The 16924-nt window shown below is 56.3% G+C and overlaps 6 protein-coding genes across 6 annotated transcripts; 2 read left to right on the forward strand and 4 right to left on the reverse strand.

The window, feature by feature from the left end:
• Positions 1 to 876: 876 nt before the first annotated feature.
• On the forward strand, positions 877 to 2317 carry ColSpa_06718 (glucosamine-6-phosphate deaminase; the record flags this gene model as incomplete). The annotated part of the gene is made up of 3 exons (XM_049272930.1): positions 877 to 1056; positions 1114 to 1761; positions 1820 to 2317. 3 exons carry the CDS (start codon positions 877 to 879, stop codon positions 2315 to 2317), a joined length of 1326 nt encoding a protein of 441 aa, XP_049128887.1.
• Positions 2318 to 3134: 817 nt separating this feature from the next.
• On the reverse strand, positions 3135 to 4853 carry ColSpa_06719 (protein pacG; the record flags this gene model as incomplete). Its single annotated transcript, XM_049272931.1, has 3 exons — positions 3135 to 3255; positions 3308 to 4615; positions 4744 to 4853. The coding sequence occupies 3 exons, from the start codon at positions 4851 to 4853 to the stop codon at positions 3135 to 3137; spliced, it is 1539 nt and encodes a 512-aa protein (XP_049128888.1).
• A 929-nt stretch (positions 4854 to 5782) lies between these two features.
• On the reverse strand, positions 5783 to 6393 carry ColSpa_06720 (N-acetylglucosamine-6-phosphate deacetylase; the record flags this gene model as incomplete). Its single annotated transcript, XM_049272932.1, has 2 exons — positions 5783 to 6053; positions 6104 to 6393. The coding sequence occupies 2 exons, from the start codon at positions 6391 to 6393 to the stop codon at positions 5783 to 5785; spliced, it is 561 nt and encodes a 186-aa protein (XP_049128889.1).
• A 20-nt stretch (positions 6394 to 6413) lies between these two features.
• ColSpa_06721 (N-acetylglucosamine-6-phosphate deacetylase) lies at positions 6414 to 7202 on the reverse strand (the record flags this gene model as incomplete). The annotated part of the gene is made up of 2 exons (XM_049272933.1): positions 6414 to 6773; positions 6825 to 7202. 2 exons carry the CDS (start codon positions 7200 to 7202, stop codon positions 6414 to 6416), a joined length of 738 nt encoding a protein of 245 aa, XP_049128890.1.
• A 776-nt stretch (positions 7203 to 7978) lies between these two features.
• Positions 7979 to 11591, forward strand: ColSpa_06722 (beta-hexosaminidase; the record flags this gene model as incomplete). Its single annotated transcript, XM_049272934.1, has 7 exons — positions 7979 to 7996; positions 8035 to 8462; positions 8633 to 8751; positions 8824 to 10008; positions 10152 to 11377; positions 11428 to 11514; positions 11574 to 11591. The coding sequence occupies 7 exons, from the start codon at positions 7979 to 7981 to the stop codon at positions 11589 to 11591; spliced, it is 3081 nt and encodes a 1026-aa protein (XP_049128891.1).
• Positions 11592 to 13298: 1707 nt separating this feature from the next.
• ColSpa_06723 (alpha-xylosidase) lies at positions 13299 to 15662 on the reverse strand (the record flags this gene model as incomplete). Its single annotated transcript, XM_049272935.1, has 2 exons — positions 13299 to 15416; positions 15489 to 15662. The coding sequence occupies 2 exons, from the start codon at positions 15660 to 15662 to the stop codon at positions 13299 to 13301; spliced, it is 2292 nt and encodes a 763-aa protein (XP_049128892.1).
• Positions 15663 to 16924: the final 1262 nt, after the last annotated feature.

A 16924-nucleotide genomic window follows, 5' to 3' on the forward strand; every position in this document is an offset into this window, starting at 1 on the left:
CCTCCTCCGCCGTGGCCGCCCATTATCGACGACGAACGACCACCTTCGCCACCCATGCGTAGCGTCGCGAACTTTGCTGATATCGGAACCTCTCCACACAGTACAGCAGGCACCCTCTTTGGAGAGCTTCCCCCGCGGGCAAGCATGGCTTATCGTCCCGGCCGCATGGCTCCTTCAACACCACCACTGCCTTGGACAGACATGCCGAACCCTGGCCCAGGGGCTTCGGGCTATGATGACTTTAAATCGCGGATGACGATGACGATCGAATCGAATGGGGCAAGCAAGTGCTGCTCTTTACCCAACTCTCTCATTCGCAGAGGGTTGATAAACCCCGTCATATCGGCCACCCACTCCGCAGGCCACATGAGTCGGGGCCTCGCCATCCAATCCTTGGGGCCAGGTGACTCGGCCGACACCCGCGACTGGCAACGTTGATGATAATGTTCCCTCCCCGGCGGTTGTGGGACGCCCGCCCCGGTGGTGGGACTCTTCGCTCGTCAAACACCGCCGATAACAGTGACGTTCCATCCCCCTCCACCTCCACGGGGGGGGTTAATGAGAAACTCCAGCAGACTTTGGGGCTGCTTCCCGCAGGTCTGTGATGTCAGGGCGTCTGCGACGGAGGCTGCGACGAAAGGGGACCCCCTCCAGGGAAGGCGGAACCGCAAAACCTTCTGGCCGCCGCACTTTGATATTGTCGTCCCTCATAAGCAGGGCCCCTTCAGCTTTGCCCCCTCGTATCCTGCTCCTTCTTGAAGTCGAGAACCAACCTGCAAAGCCTAAGCTCGCCAGCGCTGCCTGCCACTTACACCGACTATCCTTTCTGGTCTCGTTACAACCCACACTAGTCTACATTCGTAGAAACATCCCACGATGAGGCTGATTATCCGCGACGATGCCGACGCTGCCAGCGCGTACGTAGCAAACTACGTCGTTGACCGGATCAAGCACTTCAACCCTACCCCGGCTCACCCGTTCGTGCTTGGTCTGCCGACGGGAAGCAGCCCCCTGGGGGTATACAAGATACTTGTTCAGAAGTACAAGGCTGGAGAGGTAGGGGCCTTATCTCTGTGTGTGTTGGAGGCCAGTGACTTATAGCTTCTATCCTAGATCTCCTTTGAAAATGTCATCACTTTCAACATGGTATGTGAACTCTTCCACCATTCGTCTCTCTTATCGTACCCCATCACGACCTTGTCTGACGATGAGCAGGATGAGTACGTCGGCATCCCTCGGGACCACCCAGAGAGTTACCACTCCTTCATGTGGAAGCACCTTTTCTCCCACGTAAACGTCCACCCCAACAACGTCAACATCCTCAACGGAAACGCCCCCAACCTGGAGGCCGAGTGCGTCGCCTATGAGGCCAAGATCAAGGCTGTCGGTGGCATCGACCTCTTCCTCGCGGGCATCGGCGAGGACGGCCACATCGCCTTCAACGAGCCCGGCTCCAGCCTCGCTTCGCGGACCCGCGTAAAGACCCTTGCCTATGACACCATCCTTGCCAACTCGCGCTTCTTCGACAACGACGTCAACAAAGTCCCGAAGCTCGCCCTGACCGTCGGCGTGCAGACCGTCCTCGAGGCGAGGGAGGTGGTCGCCATCATCCTGGGCGCCAAGAAGGCGCTCGCCTTGCAGAGGTGTATCGAACAAGGCGTGAACCACATGTGGACGCTCTCCAGCCTGCAGTTGCACCCTCACCCTATGATTGTTGTGGATGAGGACGCGACCCTGGAGTTGCAGGTCAAGACAGTCAAGGTAAGACTTCTCTCCCCAACACGCTGAACCCAACAAAGAGATGCTAATAGGCAAACAGTACTTCAAGAGCATCGAAAAGGTCGCCAGGGAACAAGGCTTTGAACAGATCCTCCCCTCCAGGATCCGCACCGGCCCCGGTCCCGTACCGAGGACGGTCGTCGACGAGGTCGAGACCCCCACGATCCTACACCCTCAACCCACCACCTCTCGTCTACTGCGCGCCTCCCCGGCGACGGAATACCCCATCCGCTCCACGTCGCCCGACATCGAACTCGTCTTCGAGAGCATGTCGGCACGCACCAAGTCGCCGACGGAGCAGCAGCTTCGCGCCGTCACGCCGGACCTCATCACCGACAGGATGGCCACCCGGATCCCCGAGCCCGCGCTGGCGGGGCGTCTGACGCCGAACCCCGAGCAGCAGCTGTCCAGATCGGTGACCCCCGATCTGGTTCCCGACCGCATGGCTTCGAGGATTCCGGAGCCGGCGCTTACGCGGCGGTTGACGCCGAACCCGGAGCAGCAGATGATGTCGAGACTGAACACTGTCGGAGCTTGATCGAGTGTGCGGGTGCGAAATTCAGGAGTTCTTGGGACGGCGAGCATATTGGTACTGGTGCATTATCGTCACTCGCTAGCTAGACGCAAAGTGGTATTTTCCCAAAGTCTGCATTGCGGTGGTTTTTTCTTGTTTTGTTTTTGGGCGGCCAATACCAGACTGTAGCATGGCTAGACTACGGCCGAAAAACAAAAGGGGCACATGAGATTGATGCTTGACGAGAACTCGGTGGCATTCCAAAAGGGGGTTTTAACGCGTCCGCTCGGACAACGACGCCGCAAGAAGGTAGAGCAGGGCTCCTCGTGTAGATTACAAACTTCCTTGAGACTACGTAGACATGAAAGAAAGTCAGTTTTATGTCAAAGCTGCATGGCATTGTGTGAAGTTGTGTGATTGGCCGTATGCAGCGCTATGCCTGCACCGCGCCGAACCTGTCATGCAAGTCTCGCAGTCCGCAGACGCAGGAGTGAGGGAAGTCCAGCTCCAAGGGGAGCCGGACAGACTTTGATATTCTTTCACTTTTTGAGTTACTTCATCACCTAGACTCGGGTATAACCACTTATGCCGGCTCGTTCGCGAACCCTGTTTCCCATTTGCCCTCCATTCCTCCCTCCTGCTCTGGTTTGTCTGTCCAATATCGAGCACAAGTACCGTTGCCATATAATACACACCAAGAAGAAAAGAAAACACAAACATGTATGGCTTCGTCAATTCATTCAGAAAAACCCCTCGAGCCCCGGCCGTGCTACAAATGCAAGAGTTGAGCGTGTCGTCGCACAGTCTAGATGCAGATGGGAATGCCAAGCTCAGATGACGTTCAAGATTCAGCGGTGAAGTATCGCTTCGCCTTGCTCCGCAGTTGCTGCGCCTTGATCTCTGGCGGTACAATGGTATGGTGGACGACGTGAGGCCGGTAAATTGCTTCAACGGGTGGCATCCTTTGGAACCAGTTAGCAAGAGACCACAAAAAAGGAGCATAGTGCACCGTACCAATCATCCACGCTAAGAGGAAAGTATTCATAGAGCAAGTCATCCTCTTCCTTGGGGCTCTGGCTCGCATTGTGCCCTGTGGGTGCCGTGGACTTTGTGAATTGCGGGCTCTGCACGTCCGAGTTGGACCTGTTGGGACTTCTCTCGTCTTCCGAGAGAGAAAGGTTGATGGGACCCGAGATCCCAGCACGCGGCGCCGAACCCGACGTCGATGCTCTGGGTAGCGGCCTTGATGGTTCTGACGACCAGGCCGGTATTGGGGGCCGGTTGATTCCCGGTGACAGGGCCATTTTCTTTGCGGGAGGCGGCCCCCCGCTCAGTTCACGGTACATCTGCGGCGGTGCCCAGTCCGCTGGTTGCTGGACGTTACCCAGGGACTGATACTTGGGTACAGGAGTCGGAACGCCGTTGTTGCTGTTGTCTTTGACAGGTGTTGCGGAAGCGTCGCTGTTGCTTCTCCCTCCCTGCTTCTTGTCTCCACCGGTCAAGGGTATATCTTTCCGGCTGTCGAAGTTTCGTGGGCTGCGGCCTCTCACGATAACGGGCCCAGAGTGGACCTCGGCAATCTTGACGTACTCGCCGGTTTGTTGCTTGCCAAGTAGACTGATTTGTACCAGGTAATGCTGCTGCAGGCCTTTCCTCCTCCCGTTGTTCGCCGTAGCGTGCTTGAACTGCAACCTCTTCCACGACAACGGCAGAGACACCCTGTTGGCATCTACTTCTTGGCCGTTTCCGAGGTCCAAAACGATATTAGGCGGTCCGCCAGTAGACTTGGGTTCCTCTGCACCTATCGGATGCGCGCTCTTCCACGGTATCGAGATGATCTCCGTCATCTTGCCCTCGATGGACTCGATCGCCGTTATCGACGCCGCCAACTCGAATATGGGTATTTGCCGGCCTTGTTCGTCCACAATATGAGTGATGTGTCGAGGCAGTGTGACCTGCCCGGAGCATTGCCACAGGTTTCTCCGATAGCAGGTCAGCTCGAGCGGTCTGCCGCTGTTCTCAGCTCCAAAGACGTCCTCGGCTACGAAGAACATGCCGTACAGTTCGGCCGACATGTTGGGTTCCACATGTTGGCCAGCGCCGTCCACGAGTGTGGCCTTCAGCGACGGCGCCGAAAACCCCAGGAGTTTGTTGTCTAGCTCTTGTGTGGGCGAGTCTTGGTTGAACTCCTCAGGCGCAGGTTGAGCCTCGTATTGGCGATTCGAGTACGCGAATGGGTCTTCGAAGCCCGCAGCGGAGAAGTCTTGGAAGTCGTAGGTCGGCGTGAACGGTATAGTAGGAAAGGTGCTGTTTACAGTATCCCTAGAGCAGTGAGGAGGGCCGAGATTAGTTGAACTGACTTTCATCCCATGGTTGCGACAAACCGACTGGTAGAGAGCTGTCCCTAAGCCACGGGGCTGCAGCCTCATCTGTTACCGGACGATACTTACAACAGAGAATCATCGAACATGGAGGCGTCTATGCCGTCCACCACAGCGCTATTCAGAGCCATGCCATCCCCGGGCGTCGCGCCGGACGACATTGAGTGGAACGCGGCCATGGCATGGTAGGGCTTTTGTCGCAAGCGCCGGCCGACGATGCGCAAGCTACGCCTCGTGCTGTCGCGAGCTGAAGAGCGGCTGTGGGCGGCGCAAGAATGTATCCAAAGGACTCCCCGTCTGTCAAATGAGGGGACGGCCGCAACCACTCAAATTCGGGCAAAAAAGCAAGTCGAATCGAGGAGTTGGAGTTGGCCTCAACGAATGTCTTGTCCGAGCGAGGATCGATGGAAACGCAAAAGCGGAGGGATCTCTTTGGCAGAGCGAAGCGAGAGTGGAGAGACACTGTGGACAGCCGCCGACACACTGCTGCAGCGAGAAAGAGCGCCAGGCACCTGCATCCACCCCTATCAGGAAGCTAAATTACCGTCATTGGCTGGTTGGGGTTATCGACGAAGACAAGCGTTGCCGCACTGTGGAGGCAAATGGGGGGCTGGCCGCATCCTGGCGGGCTGGGGATAAGGAGCACTGGCGCTGGATGGCACCGAGATGCGGGGGTTCAGGGATGAGCCGGCAGGGCTAATTGTGGACTAATAACCCCGATGACACAGTCTTCATTGGTAATCTCACTGTACAGTTGCAACTCTCACTTCGGCTTCGGTGCACTGTTCAACTTCGACTTGGCAATCTTTTTGTATTCGAAAGCCGAAGGCCGGCGTCGCTAATCTAACTCGACGTCGTACAACCATGCTCTTAAGCGGATCTGCGAAAGTAGGCAAAAACAAGCGAGCATCCAGACCTTGTTGTCTACGTCGCTTTTCCCCCTTCCAAAGCTCTAGCCTACAGCCCGGATATGAAACGTTTGCTCATCCATTTACAACACGGTTCGGATGGCAGTTCTATGCGTGTACAGTCTATTGTAGGGCCCCGCTCTGCTCTTAGTTCTTCTCTTACGAAAGTCCAATATTCTTGACTCGTGCAGTTCGTCATTTCACGGGGTGATGGGCGATTGGCTCTCCTTCCGGCTCGATACCAACGCTCCGGCTTTCCAAACCTCGTCCACAACCAGCTGAATGGCACCGTCTCTCACTTCCTCGGAAAAGACCACCAAGTCGGCATCGGCCCCGTCTTCCAGAGAGCCCTTGACGCCTTGCAGGCCAAGCATCGCTGCGGGTGTGGCAGTCACGGCTTTCAGGGCCTTGGGGATGCCCGTGCCGGACCATCGGAGGAAGTTGTTCACGCATTCCATCAGGGTGACGGCGCTATCCGTTGTTAGTTTCGATTCGTCCTCTTGACGTCCGTATGAACTCACCTTCCGGCGATGGTGTTGGTTCCCTCTAGCAACAGCGTAGAGCCGGCCTTGATAATGTTGTTCACATCTTGCCCATTCGTCCACTGATAGGAACCGTCTGCAAGGCCCATCATGTGCATCGCATCCGTCACTAGGATGAAGCCATCAGGGTGGGCATTGAAGGCGATCTTGATCGTTGTCGGGTGAAGATGTATGCCGTCGGAGATGATACCAAAATACGGCCTGTTCAGGCTCTCGGCAATACCCAAAACACCAAAGACGCCCGGGTTGCGGTGGTGAAGAGGTCGCATGGCGTTGAAGAGATGAGTAATCATCGTGGCTCCCGCTGCCACGGCGGCTGATGCTTCTTCATATGTTGCTTCCGAGTGACCGATGGAGTAAATGATCCCCTTTCCCGCAGCTCGGGAATGATCTTGGTCATGTTGCCCCTTTCTGGCGCCGCCGTAATCATCTTGATTGGAATCGTGCCTCCGTTGGCGGTTGGCTCGATATTCTCAGCGCCATAGCACTCTTTTAGGTCATCAAATGTTTCCGCTTGTTGCAGGACATCGACGCTGTGGACGCCGTTCTTGGTGGGGTTGAGGAACGGTCCTTCAACGTGGGCTCCTAGAGATTCGGCACCGTCGTGGGCGGCTTGTGAGCCTCCTGACGCCCCAAGATACGGAAGTGCCTGTGGCATGTTAGTAAGTCTCAAGTTACCGATGGTGTCACGCAGACTCACTTTCTGGTAAAGTTCTGGTCTTTGGCTGGTGAGAGTTGGGACGTAGGATGTGACGCCCGTGGCCACGAGTTTTTTGTTGAGCTCCCGGACCTTCTTGCCGTATTGCGACATATCCTCCAGCAGCGTGGAAAAGTTGAAGCCAAAAGCACCATTGAGTTGGCAGTCGATCAAGCCAGGGGACACGATGCGGCCGCCCAGGTTGATGGTTTCATCCGGAAGACACAGGTCGTCGAAAAACGCTGCCTGGCTGTGAATGATCTTGCCTGTGGCGGAGCTGACCCAGATGTCTTCCTGCACCAAGGCATCGCCCTTCACAAGGCGACAGTTTGTGAATTTTGTGATGCCATTTTTTGGCGTCTTGGGAATGGCGATAGGCATCTTGTCAAACTGGGTGATGGGTGCTGACTGGCTTCTGGGCTGTTGGAGGGTTGAGTGGAAGGTTGATCTTCAATATCGACGCCATGAACAAGGAAGACACAGAGTGGCAGTGAGGGACTGCGTTGGGTATTATTCACCAGAGGCGCTGCGGCTGCGGCAGCAGTGACCGGAGCGGCGAAAGCCAATGCTACCGGCATGGCCTGGCTTGCATGGAAGTCTCATGGCCTTCCAGAGCACCGGCACATCGTCATCGCCCCTCACAGTCGCAGCGGGATGGCCACCACACATGGTGGTATGGAGATAGGACGGAGACTTGCGTGTGTTTGTGTGTTAGGTAGGCAACGGCATCAAACGTGCCTTTGGGGGAGCGGGGAGAGCCAGGTCGGTGCCCGTTGTACGTTGCCTCTTTGTGTGTTGTGTTCCCTCGAGTCAGAGAAACTACTTGACCAACGGATGGTCCACATGGCAGAAGGCATTCGTTTCTGGAGCTTTGTTTCACTACCAAGCACCCAAGCACCCGACGCAACGCATCACCCACTGCTTCCAGATTCCAGAATCGGCGCGAGCGCCCCACATTGTGTCAGGGCCCTAGACGGTTGACGTTGGAGGGCCTCGAAGGACGAGCGTCCAGTGTGTGTGTGTGTGTGGGCGAGTGCGAGAGAGAGAGAGAAAGACACCGGCTAGGCTCGGAGGGAACAAAAAGAAGGTTTGACGTGGTGAGGCTCCATGTAACGTTCCGTTGTCGAGGCCGATGATCAGAGACGCTAACATCAGAAATGGAGCTTGGCCACCCGGTACGTACCTTCCGAGCACACGTCCCAGCCCGGCACAGACATCGGCCCCAACCGCCCCACACCGCAAGGTGCCCGCTGGTCGAGATAACGGCGCGGACGTCGAAGGGGGTTATCGGCCAATCGAATCCCCCTCCCCTCTGCCTTCGCCCCAGCCAATGATTGTCGACCGTGGCTGGTGCAGCAGCCCACCAACGCAGCCGCCGCACATGGCGTCCCAGTCGACCTCCACGTCCTCACAGACGTTCCTTCCTGTCCTGCGCGACGGCTCCGGGTCACATCCGTCCAGCAAGCGGAAGTCAACGTCAACGTCCACATCCACATCCGAGAAGGGTCGCCGTTACCTCTCTCACCCCGAGACACGCTACCTCGAGAGGTACTATGCGCGTCAAAACGTGACGGCTCGCAGACCACTAGCCATGGCCCAGCTCAACATGGAGCTCGACCCACTATGGCAGGATCTCGATTGGTACGTTGGCTCTCTCGCTCGACCCGCCCTCCATCATCCCATCTCAAATCACCTTTCTCCCCTTGTCTTGTCGTAGCTCTCATTACGGCATCGTATCTGGGGGCATGATGCAATTCATTCGACTATACTCCGATTCGTTAGCTGACATGTCTTGTCGTTGCGCCGCACAGGGCCATTGGCCAGATGCTCATCATGGGCTGGGACGGCACCGAGGTGACACCCCAAATCCGCTCCCTCATCGAGGACCACCATCTGGGAACCATCATCTTGACCGCCAAGAACCTTAAATGTGAGTGAAACTCATTGTTTCTGACTGGGCTGTCGGAACAACGGGCTGTAGATTCATGCTAATACCATATAGCTGCTCAAGAAACGGCCAAGTTGATCAAAGAACTTCAGACGATTGCTCACAAGGCTGGCCATCCCAAGCCGTTGCTTATAGCTCTGGATCAAGAGAATGGGGGTGTCAACAGTCTCTTTGATGAAGACTACGTGTGCCAGTTCCCCAGTGCCATGGGCGTGGCGGCCACGGGGCGGGTCGAACTAGCCTATGAAGTATCAAAGGCTACTGCAACCGAGGTCGGGGCGTGTGGCATCAACTTCATGCTCGGCCCTGTCCTGGATGTTCTCTCGAACGCCAGGTACCAGCCCATTGGAGTTCGAGCGACTGGAGACGACCCCCAAGAGGTCTCCCAGTATGGCATCGCTGCCATCAACGGTATTCGCGATGCCGGTCTCGCCTCCTGTGGGAAACACTTCCCCTCTTATGGAAACCTGGACTTCCTAGGATCCAGTCTAGACGTACCAATCATCACTCAGACGCTGGAAGAGCTGAGTCTGAGCGCGCTGGTACCCTTCCGCAATGCTATCGCCACTGGCAAGCTTGATGCCATGTTCGTGGGAGGATGTGCCATCTCGAATCCCTCCATGAACGTATCACATGCGTGCCTATCCAACCAAGTCGTCGACGATCTTCTCCGTGAGGAGCTAGGGTTTGACGGTGTTGCCATCTCAGAGTGTCTTGAAATGGAGTCACTTACCCATGAGCTTGGAGTACAGAACGGAGTAGTCATGGCCGTTGAGGCAGGATGTGATTTGGTTCTTTTGTGCCGAGCCTACGACGTACAGCTGGAAGCCATCAAGGGCCTCAAACTGGGTGTCGATAATGGCATCTTCACCAAAGAACGGATCTACACCTCGTTGAAGCGTGTGTTACGACTGAAAGACACCTGCACGTCTTGGCAGACAGCCCTCAACCCACCTGGAATATCTCTGCTCTCTAAGCTACATCCATCACACATGGCCCTGTCCAGGAAAGCATATGACGACTCGATTACGGTCATCAGAGACAAGGAGAAACTCTTACCCTTATCGGAATCCATGCACAAGGAGGAAGAGTTGTTGCTTCTCACACCACTGGTCAAACCATTACCAGCCTCGAGCTTGACGAAAAGCATTCTCCAGGCCAAAGATGCACAAGGGCTAGCTCCAACGCCTCACGATAAATGGCTTCACCGAGAGAAGGGAGCAATAATGAGCGGAGAGGGTGTGTTTAGAGAGTTTGGACGCTCTCTAGCACGATCCCGTCATGGAAAACTCCTTCATACGAGTTACACAGCGAACGGAGTCAGGCCAGGTACGATATTTTCTCTCCTAAAACGGAGCGCCCTGCTGACAGCATCATTCTAGTCCATGAGAACCTCATCCATAGAGCGTCGTGCATTATCATCGTCACTGCGGATGCGAACAGGAATCTGTACCAAGCTGGCTTCACGAAGCATGTAGAGATGATGTGCTCGATGTTGCGAACGCGGGGCCAGAAGAAGTCCGTCATCGTCGTAGCTGTGAGCTCTCCTTATGACTTCGCCATGGACAAGTCGATCGGTACCTACATCTGCACCTTTGACTTCACGGAGACTGCAATGCATGCACTGGTGCGGGCTCTCTGTGGACACATTGTGCCAAAGGGAACCCTGCCAGGGACGCTGCGGAAGAGTAAGAAGGTCCTCAAGTCACGCCAGCATTGGATTGTGGAAGAGTATGATCGCCACCGCGACGCCCATGGACTCGAGGAGCTCACCAAAGCCGTTGCCCGGGCCAATATAGTCGATATGGGTCACTTGGAGTCGATGCCTGCTGCGAGTTTTGAGCTGTTTAACCAAAACATTGAAGAAGCGCACTTTGTCGTCAGAAACAGCAGCACACACGCCTTGTACGGGTTTGCAGCCACATACTTTGTAGACGGAACCGGTATTCTGGGAGCCATCTTTGTGGATCCCTCAAAGCGCAACGTCTCTGTTGGACGATCTCTCCACCGACGAGCGTTACGGTATCTCATTGGCAAGCGAGGCGTGAAGAAACTACAGCTGGGAACCACGTTTCCGGGCGTGTTTTTGGGCATCCCCATCGACGAGGGCGGTGTCAAGAACTGGTTCGCCAACAACGGCTGGGACGTCCAATTCCCCAAACGGCTAACCAACCTGATAATCAATGACCTGAGCGGCTGGAGCATTCCCGAGGGCCTGCTGCAAAGTATCCAGCGAGCGAACCTTAGCTTCGATCTGATACACGGCCTGGAAAATGCCGAAAGCGTCCTCAGTCACGTTGGCAGTTGCGCGAACCCCGAGGTCTTGGAGTTGTACAAGTGCGCTTTGCAAGAAACGAAGGCTTGCGGTATAGTGCGGGCAAAAGGGCCGGGCGATACGCTGCTCGGGACTATCATCATCTGCAGACCAGGCAGCCCGCTCTCAACCTTTGTACCTCCGCTGCTCTCGAACGTAGATGAGGGGATCGGAGGTGTCCTTGCACCGGTCGTACACCCTGGGTCACAGGATACCTTGGTTCTCCAGGGGTTGACTCTGATGGGCGTCCGTCAGAACAAGGCACACAAGTCGGCGAAGACTGTGCTCAGCTGGGTAAGCTTTGCCGTTGTCGTGGATAACGTCCCAAGGCTAACAAACTGTAGATACAAGACGACTCTTACGAAAATGTCATGGCAATGGGGTTTGAGATATTGCAGGCATACGAGGAACTTACGACTACACCGGATAACGTAAGTGTTGCAGCCAACGTAGGATGGAGTTGAGAGGCTAACCGAGAGCCCTGTCTTAGTGGTCTGATTTGAACTAGCAACCTCTGTGATGTGCCTTAGGAGGCTCAGAGTGTGGGATACCCTTTGGTTTCTTGCTTCATCGTCATTGTCTTGCAGCCCGGAAGGCTATTGTCGTTCCGAACATGGAAGGGTCTTTCTATTCATGTACACATACCAAAGCTATTTGTGTCTTGGTTATACAGCCTCCAGCTTACAGTTGTTGAAGAAGCCCACTCAGACTTTACAGTGGCAAATCACGCAAGCGAGCGAACATTAATGCTTGGTAAGTGCGAGATACCCTTGAAGTTGCATCGCAGAGTCGCACTCCGAGACCCAGGCCCTCAGGTTCCTTGTGAGTTTTGGCTATGTCAATAATATGTAGTGCCGGAGTGGGACTGGCAGGCTGTGGATCGTGTACCGTGATCAGAATCCTCTGGCTCGTCTATCTCCATTGATCTGCAGTGGTGTCCAGGTATCTGATTCTTCCGCCGCCGCACCCGTATGCTGTAACCTGAATAGCGGCCTCTGGTTTAGCTTGACGGCGAAGATGCGTTCAAACGGTTTCCAATGGAAAATCAGAATGGGGCCACTTCGTCTATGACTTTCGCATCTTCCTCTTCCGTGCTCCTTTCAAATTCGACTATATAGACTGCATCTCATTTCCGTCACTTCGAATAAGCACATTAAAGGGCTCACAACGTGCTGCAAGGTTTACGAAGCCCGAATCGAAAACTGTCCTCTGCATTATGAAAGCTTCCAAAGATTCAATGCAGAGAAAGTCATTCGGACATGCGCAAGCCATGCCACCCTCCCCGGGTTTCTTCGCTTTCAGTATCACTCACCCTGCCTATCCCACATCCGGGGAAGCCTCAAAATGGCAAGAACCGAGATTTGGAGAATTTGAATGGGTGTGAAGCATTGCATAGTACGTACTGCTCTGGTACTACCGGGAGACATCAGGCTGCAGCTTACCCCAACTGCACTTACACCCAAGCAAAGGAGGCCAGGTAGAAAAGAAAAGCCTGAAGATTCCGTGGTCCTGCGCAAGATGTGAAGCCGGCACTAGTAGAACAACCGGGGAAGCACTACCGTTGCGTAGCGGCGGCTTTGGGCTACTGTGAATGGTCACCGCCTGAGATCTGGGGCCGACTGAGGGGTAGCCGGAGCCAAGGGTGCGGAAGGGAGTGGAGATGAGTCGTTCGTGGTTCGCGGGGAAACTCTGGCCGGCTGGGGGCGGACCCGGCCCTGCGAGCGACAAAAATACGGAGATCACCACCTGGAGACCGCCTTGGAGACAGTAAGAGATTTGGAGAACGATGAGCTTGTTTTCCCGGTACCAAATCATGACTAGCGAAGACGTGAAGAGACCAGGTGAGACCACGAGAGAGGCCTGCATCATGGGAAATGAGATGAGGGGTCCGGTCACTTCGAGATCAAGGGCCACGGCGCGGGGTAAATACTTTGACGGCTCTGCGTGGCGGTGGGTTGCAAGCCTGGGAATAGCCGACTATCCGACAGGTCCCGGTTGGCTGGCCTCTCCGCTGGAACGGCCCGGAAGACCTTTGGGGAAGGACGGTGGTTGAAAAATACAATGACGTTTGGGAATATCATGAACTTTGCGAGTGTTGGCATAAGTACCCTTGAAGGAAAACCGGTTCTAAGCCATCTAACCCTAGATATGCAGATAGCCTCATAGATTCATGAACATGTCATACCGCGCGCACACAACAACTGGCACCGATCCCTTAAAACTCCGTGACGTTGAAGTCGCCCTTCAGGATGGCAGTGTCCTTGAGTTGACCATCTTCGCCAACCTCCAAAACACCAATCTCCTGGCCCTCAGTATCAACGACCGTTGCCCTGGCACCCTCCTTGACCTGGTACAGCCTGACCTCGACGTCCTGAGCGTAGTCGTACACCGCGCCGACAGCCTTTTCGCTGCCCAGAACAAGCACCGTGTTCTCGCGCACGTAGAGCGGCAGCGAGCCGAAACCGTGCGTCTCTTTGAACCACCCGGGCCCATCGCGGGCCTCGCCTGAGAAGAAGGAGGTCCACCGCCCCTTGGGCAAGTAGAACTCCACCTCGCCCGACTCCTCAAAGATCGGGGCCGCCAGGATACTGGGCCCCAGCATGAACTGGCGGTCGAGGTACCAGGACGTCGGGTCCTCGGGGAACTCGATGCACATGGCGCGCAGGGACAGGGGGATCCCTTGCTCTACGGCGGCCTGCGCCTCGGAGAAGATGTACGGCATCAGGCGCGACTTGAGCGCCGTCCACTTGGCCAGCGTACGCGAGCAGCCCTCGTCGCTGGCGTCGTCGTCGTCAATGACCCACGGCACGCGGTACGAGCTGCTGCCGTGGAGCCTGCTGTGGCTGCAGAGCAGGCCCATGGCCACCCAGCGCTTGTAGATCCAGGGTGGCGGGTAGCCCTCGAAGCCGCCAATGTCGCAGCTCCAGAAGGAGAAGCCGCTGAGGCCCAGACCGAGGCCGCCGCGGATCGACTCGGCCATGGCCTCGGGCGTGGACTCGCAGTCGCCGCCCCACTGCAAGGGGAACCGCTGGGTGCCGGCGCAGGCGGCTCTGGCGAATAAGACGGCCTCGTTCTGGCCGTAGCGCTTCTGCAGCGCCTCATAGACGACCTTGTTGTAGATGAAGGCGTAGTAGTTGTGCATCTTGACGGGGTCGACCGTCTTGTCATGCCACTCGACGTCGAGGGAGGGGATACGCTCGCCAAAGTCCGTCTTGATGGAGTCGACGCCCTGGTCAAAGAGCGTGTTGAGCTTGTCCTCGTACCACTGGCACGCCTCGGGGTTGGTGAAGTCGACAAGGCCCATACCGGCTTGCCAGAGGTCCCACTGCCAGACGTCGCCGTTCTTGCGCTTCACAAGGTAGCCCTTCTCGGCGGCCTCCTTGAACGCCTCGCCATGCTGCGCGATGTACGGATTGATCCACACGCAGACCTTCTTGCAGAGGCCCGATTCCTTGAGGCGGGCGATCTGCGCCTTGGGGTCGGGGAAGCGCTCCGAGTCGAAGACAAAGTCGGTCCACGTGAAGGCCTTCATCCAGAAGCAGTCGTAGTGAAAGACGTCGACGGGCGAGCCGCGGGCCTTCATGCCCTCGAGAAAGGTGTTGACCGTCTGCTCATCGTAGTTTGTCGTGAAGCTTGTTGTCAGCCAGAGGCCGAAACTCCAGCTAGGCACCCTGCCCGCCTTGCCCGTGAGGGTGGTATAGCGCTTCAGAATGTCCTTGGGTGTGGGGCCATAGATGATGTACCATTTAAGTCGCTGGCCCTCGACCACGGTCTGCAGGCGGTTGCAGCGCTCGCTTCCGATCTCGAGCTCCACCTTGCCCGGCGTATCGATGAAGACGCCGTACCCCTTGGAGCTTAGCCAGAAGGAGACATTCTTGTAGGCCTGCTCGCTGGAGGTGCCGCCGTCGGCGTTCCACAGGGAGATGGACTGGCCGACCTTGTTGTAGGCACCGAACCTCTCACCGAGGCCATGGATGGTTTCGCCGACGCCGAGCGTGGTCTGAGTGAACATGTAGTGCTTGAAGTCGCGCATGTCCCCGGTCTGCATTGGCGTGCTTGGCGCAGGGTTGTATGCTAGACCGACACTCCGGCTCCCAAGGGATGTCAGCCGCTTGGTGCCGTCGGTACTGTGGAACTGGATGTCAAAATCCGGGTGAATGGTCGCGGACAGCGAGCCCGAGGATAAAGTCGTGCCCTTGTCACCCTTCTGAATCTGAGCCTCGACTTCTGGCCTGCCATCGGGAAACAGCTCAAAGTGAGGACCCTTGTTGAGCGCGCCAGCCCAGTGAGTCGCCTCGACTGAGATGACGCCGTCAAACTCGGCCTTGATGTCCTGTCTCGGGTGTCAGCAGTGAGTTTGGGAGGATTTGAGAGGTCTGCCTTGCTGGCGGAATTTCCGACTTACAAGAGTAACGGTGCTCGCATTCAGCGTGTGGCCGCGGGTTTTGATTTTCCTCGTCGGGCACAGCAAGCTGAGTCCCTTCCCACCCTCGATCTCGGTGGTGTAGTAAACTTCCTCTGCGTACTCCGTCGCCGTGCCCTCGGCGGGCAGCCACATTCCATCGCGGAGGCGAACCATGATGAACGTCGATCAAAGGGGTATCTTGCGCACAAACAGACGACGAACAGAGATGTTGGGAGTCAAGGCACGATTCGAGCCGGGAAGCCGCTCAAGACCTGAGTGAAACTCGTCTCTTGTACGATAATTGCTTCTCAGTGAGAGCACGAGGGCTGCGGAGGATTACTCGGAGCAGGGAGGGCTCACACGGCAGAGTCCCGCTGCCGGGGCCATGGCCAGCGAATCCCATCGTCGCAATCCCGCCAGTATCCGCAATGGGGTGAGCCTCGACCACGAGGCCGCTGATTCATGTTTAGCCATTGGCTTCGCCCGATTGGTTCCGGGGTGCGGCCCGATAGAGCAGGTTCGGGTGGGCTGGAGCGAGTTGACAAGAAGGAGAGAGACGGCGCGGATAGTGAGCGAAGCGTGGAGTTAGCGGCAGAGAGGAGGGGAGATTGGGCAGGGGAGAAGAGAGCAATGATAGACATCAGCAGGCCACAGCAAAGCACCGTAGGCCATTCGCAGTTCCCGCAGAGACCTGGGGCCTATCACCACTTCAATGTTGTGCCATTGGATTGTCGTTAGTGTGGGGAAACCTGCCGTCTCCGGTCCCCCGTTAGTGCAGTATGGTCAACATTGTTCTCCAACCGGACTGGTCGGATTTGAGCGGTTCTCGGGGTCCGGACGAGCTGGGACCGCAGACACTGTCATTGGTGGAAACGAGCCGATTCAAGACCCACTCGCTAAACACTGGCTATTCGCTCCCCTTGCCCCACCATCCATCCCCCAAGCAAACCCACCTCATGTTCGTTCTGCAGATCTGGGGATGCGGGCGGAGCTTTCCCCAACTTTTCCATCTCCAACTGACTTCCCCTCATGCAAAATCACCCATCACCATCAGCTTCACGAGCCGATATGCACATCGAAATGGTCTGCTGCAAGCTGATCTCCTAGTTCGATGCCCGGCAGGTTTGGGTATGTCGTCAGTCCGCCTCTTTTGGCCTCCAGCACGGCCACATCCTAAGTCTCTGGGAGGCCATGTGCAGGAACGACCAGGGGTCTTCATGTTTGGCTGCCCAATGAGTGCCGGGCAAGACCGCTGCAAGAGCAAATTGGCAGTTACATCGCGCCAGGTTTTGGCCTTTCACGAGGGGAAGACTGGGGGGGGGCTTCATGATCGATGCGGAGAAGTTCCTTTCCCTCGTTGGCCGGCTTCCCAATGCAATTACGTCTGTTTACTCTGAATCCTTGGCTCGTGGCATCATGTCGCTGTAAAGTCGGGT

The sequence above is a fragment of the Colletotrichum spaethianum genome, assembly GCF_022836535.1.
Source record: "Colletotrichum spaethianum MAFF 239500 DNA, contig16, whole genome shotgun sequence".
NCBI classification, from domain to species: domain Eukaryota; kingdom Fungi; phylum Ascomycota; class Sordariomycetes; order Glomerellales; family Glomerellaceae; genus Colletotrichum; species Colletotrichum spaethianum.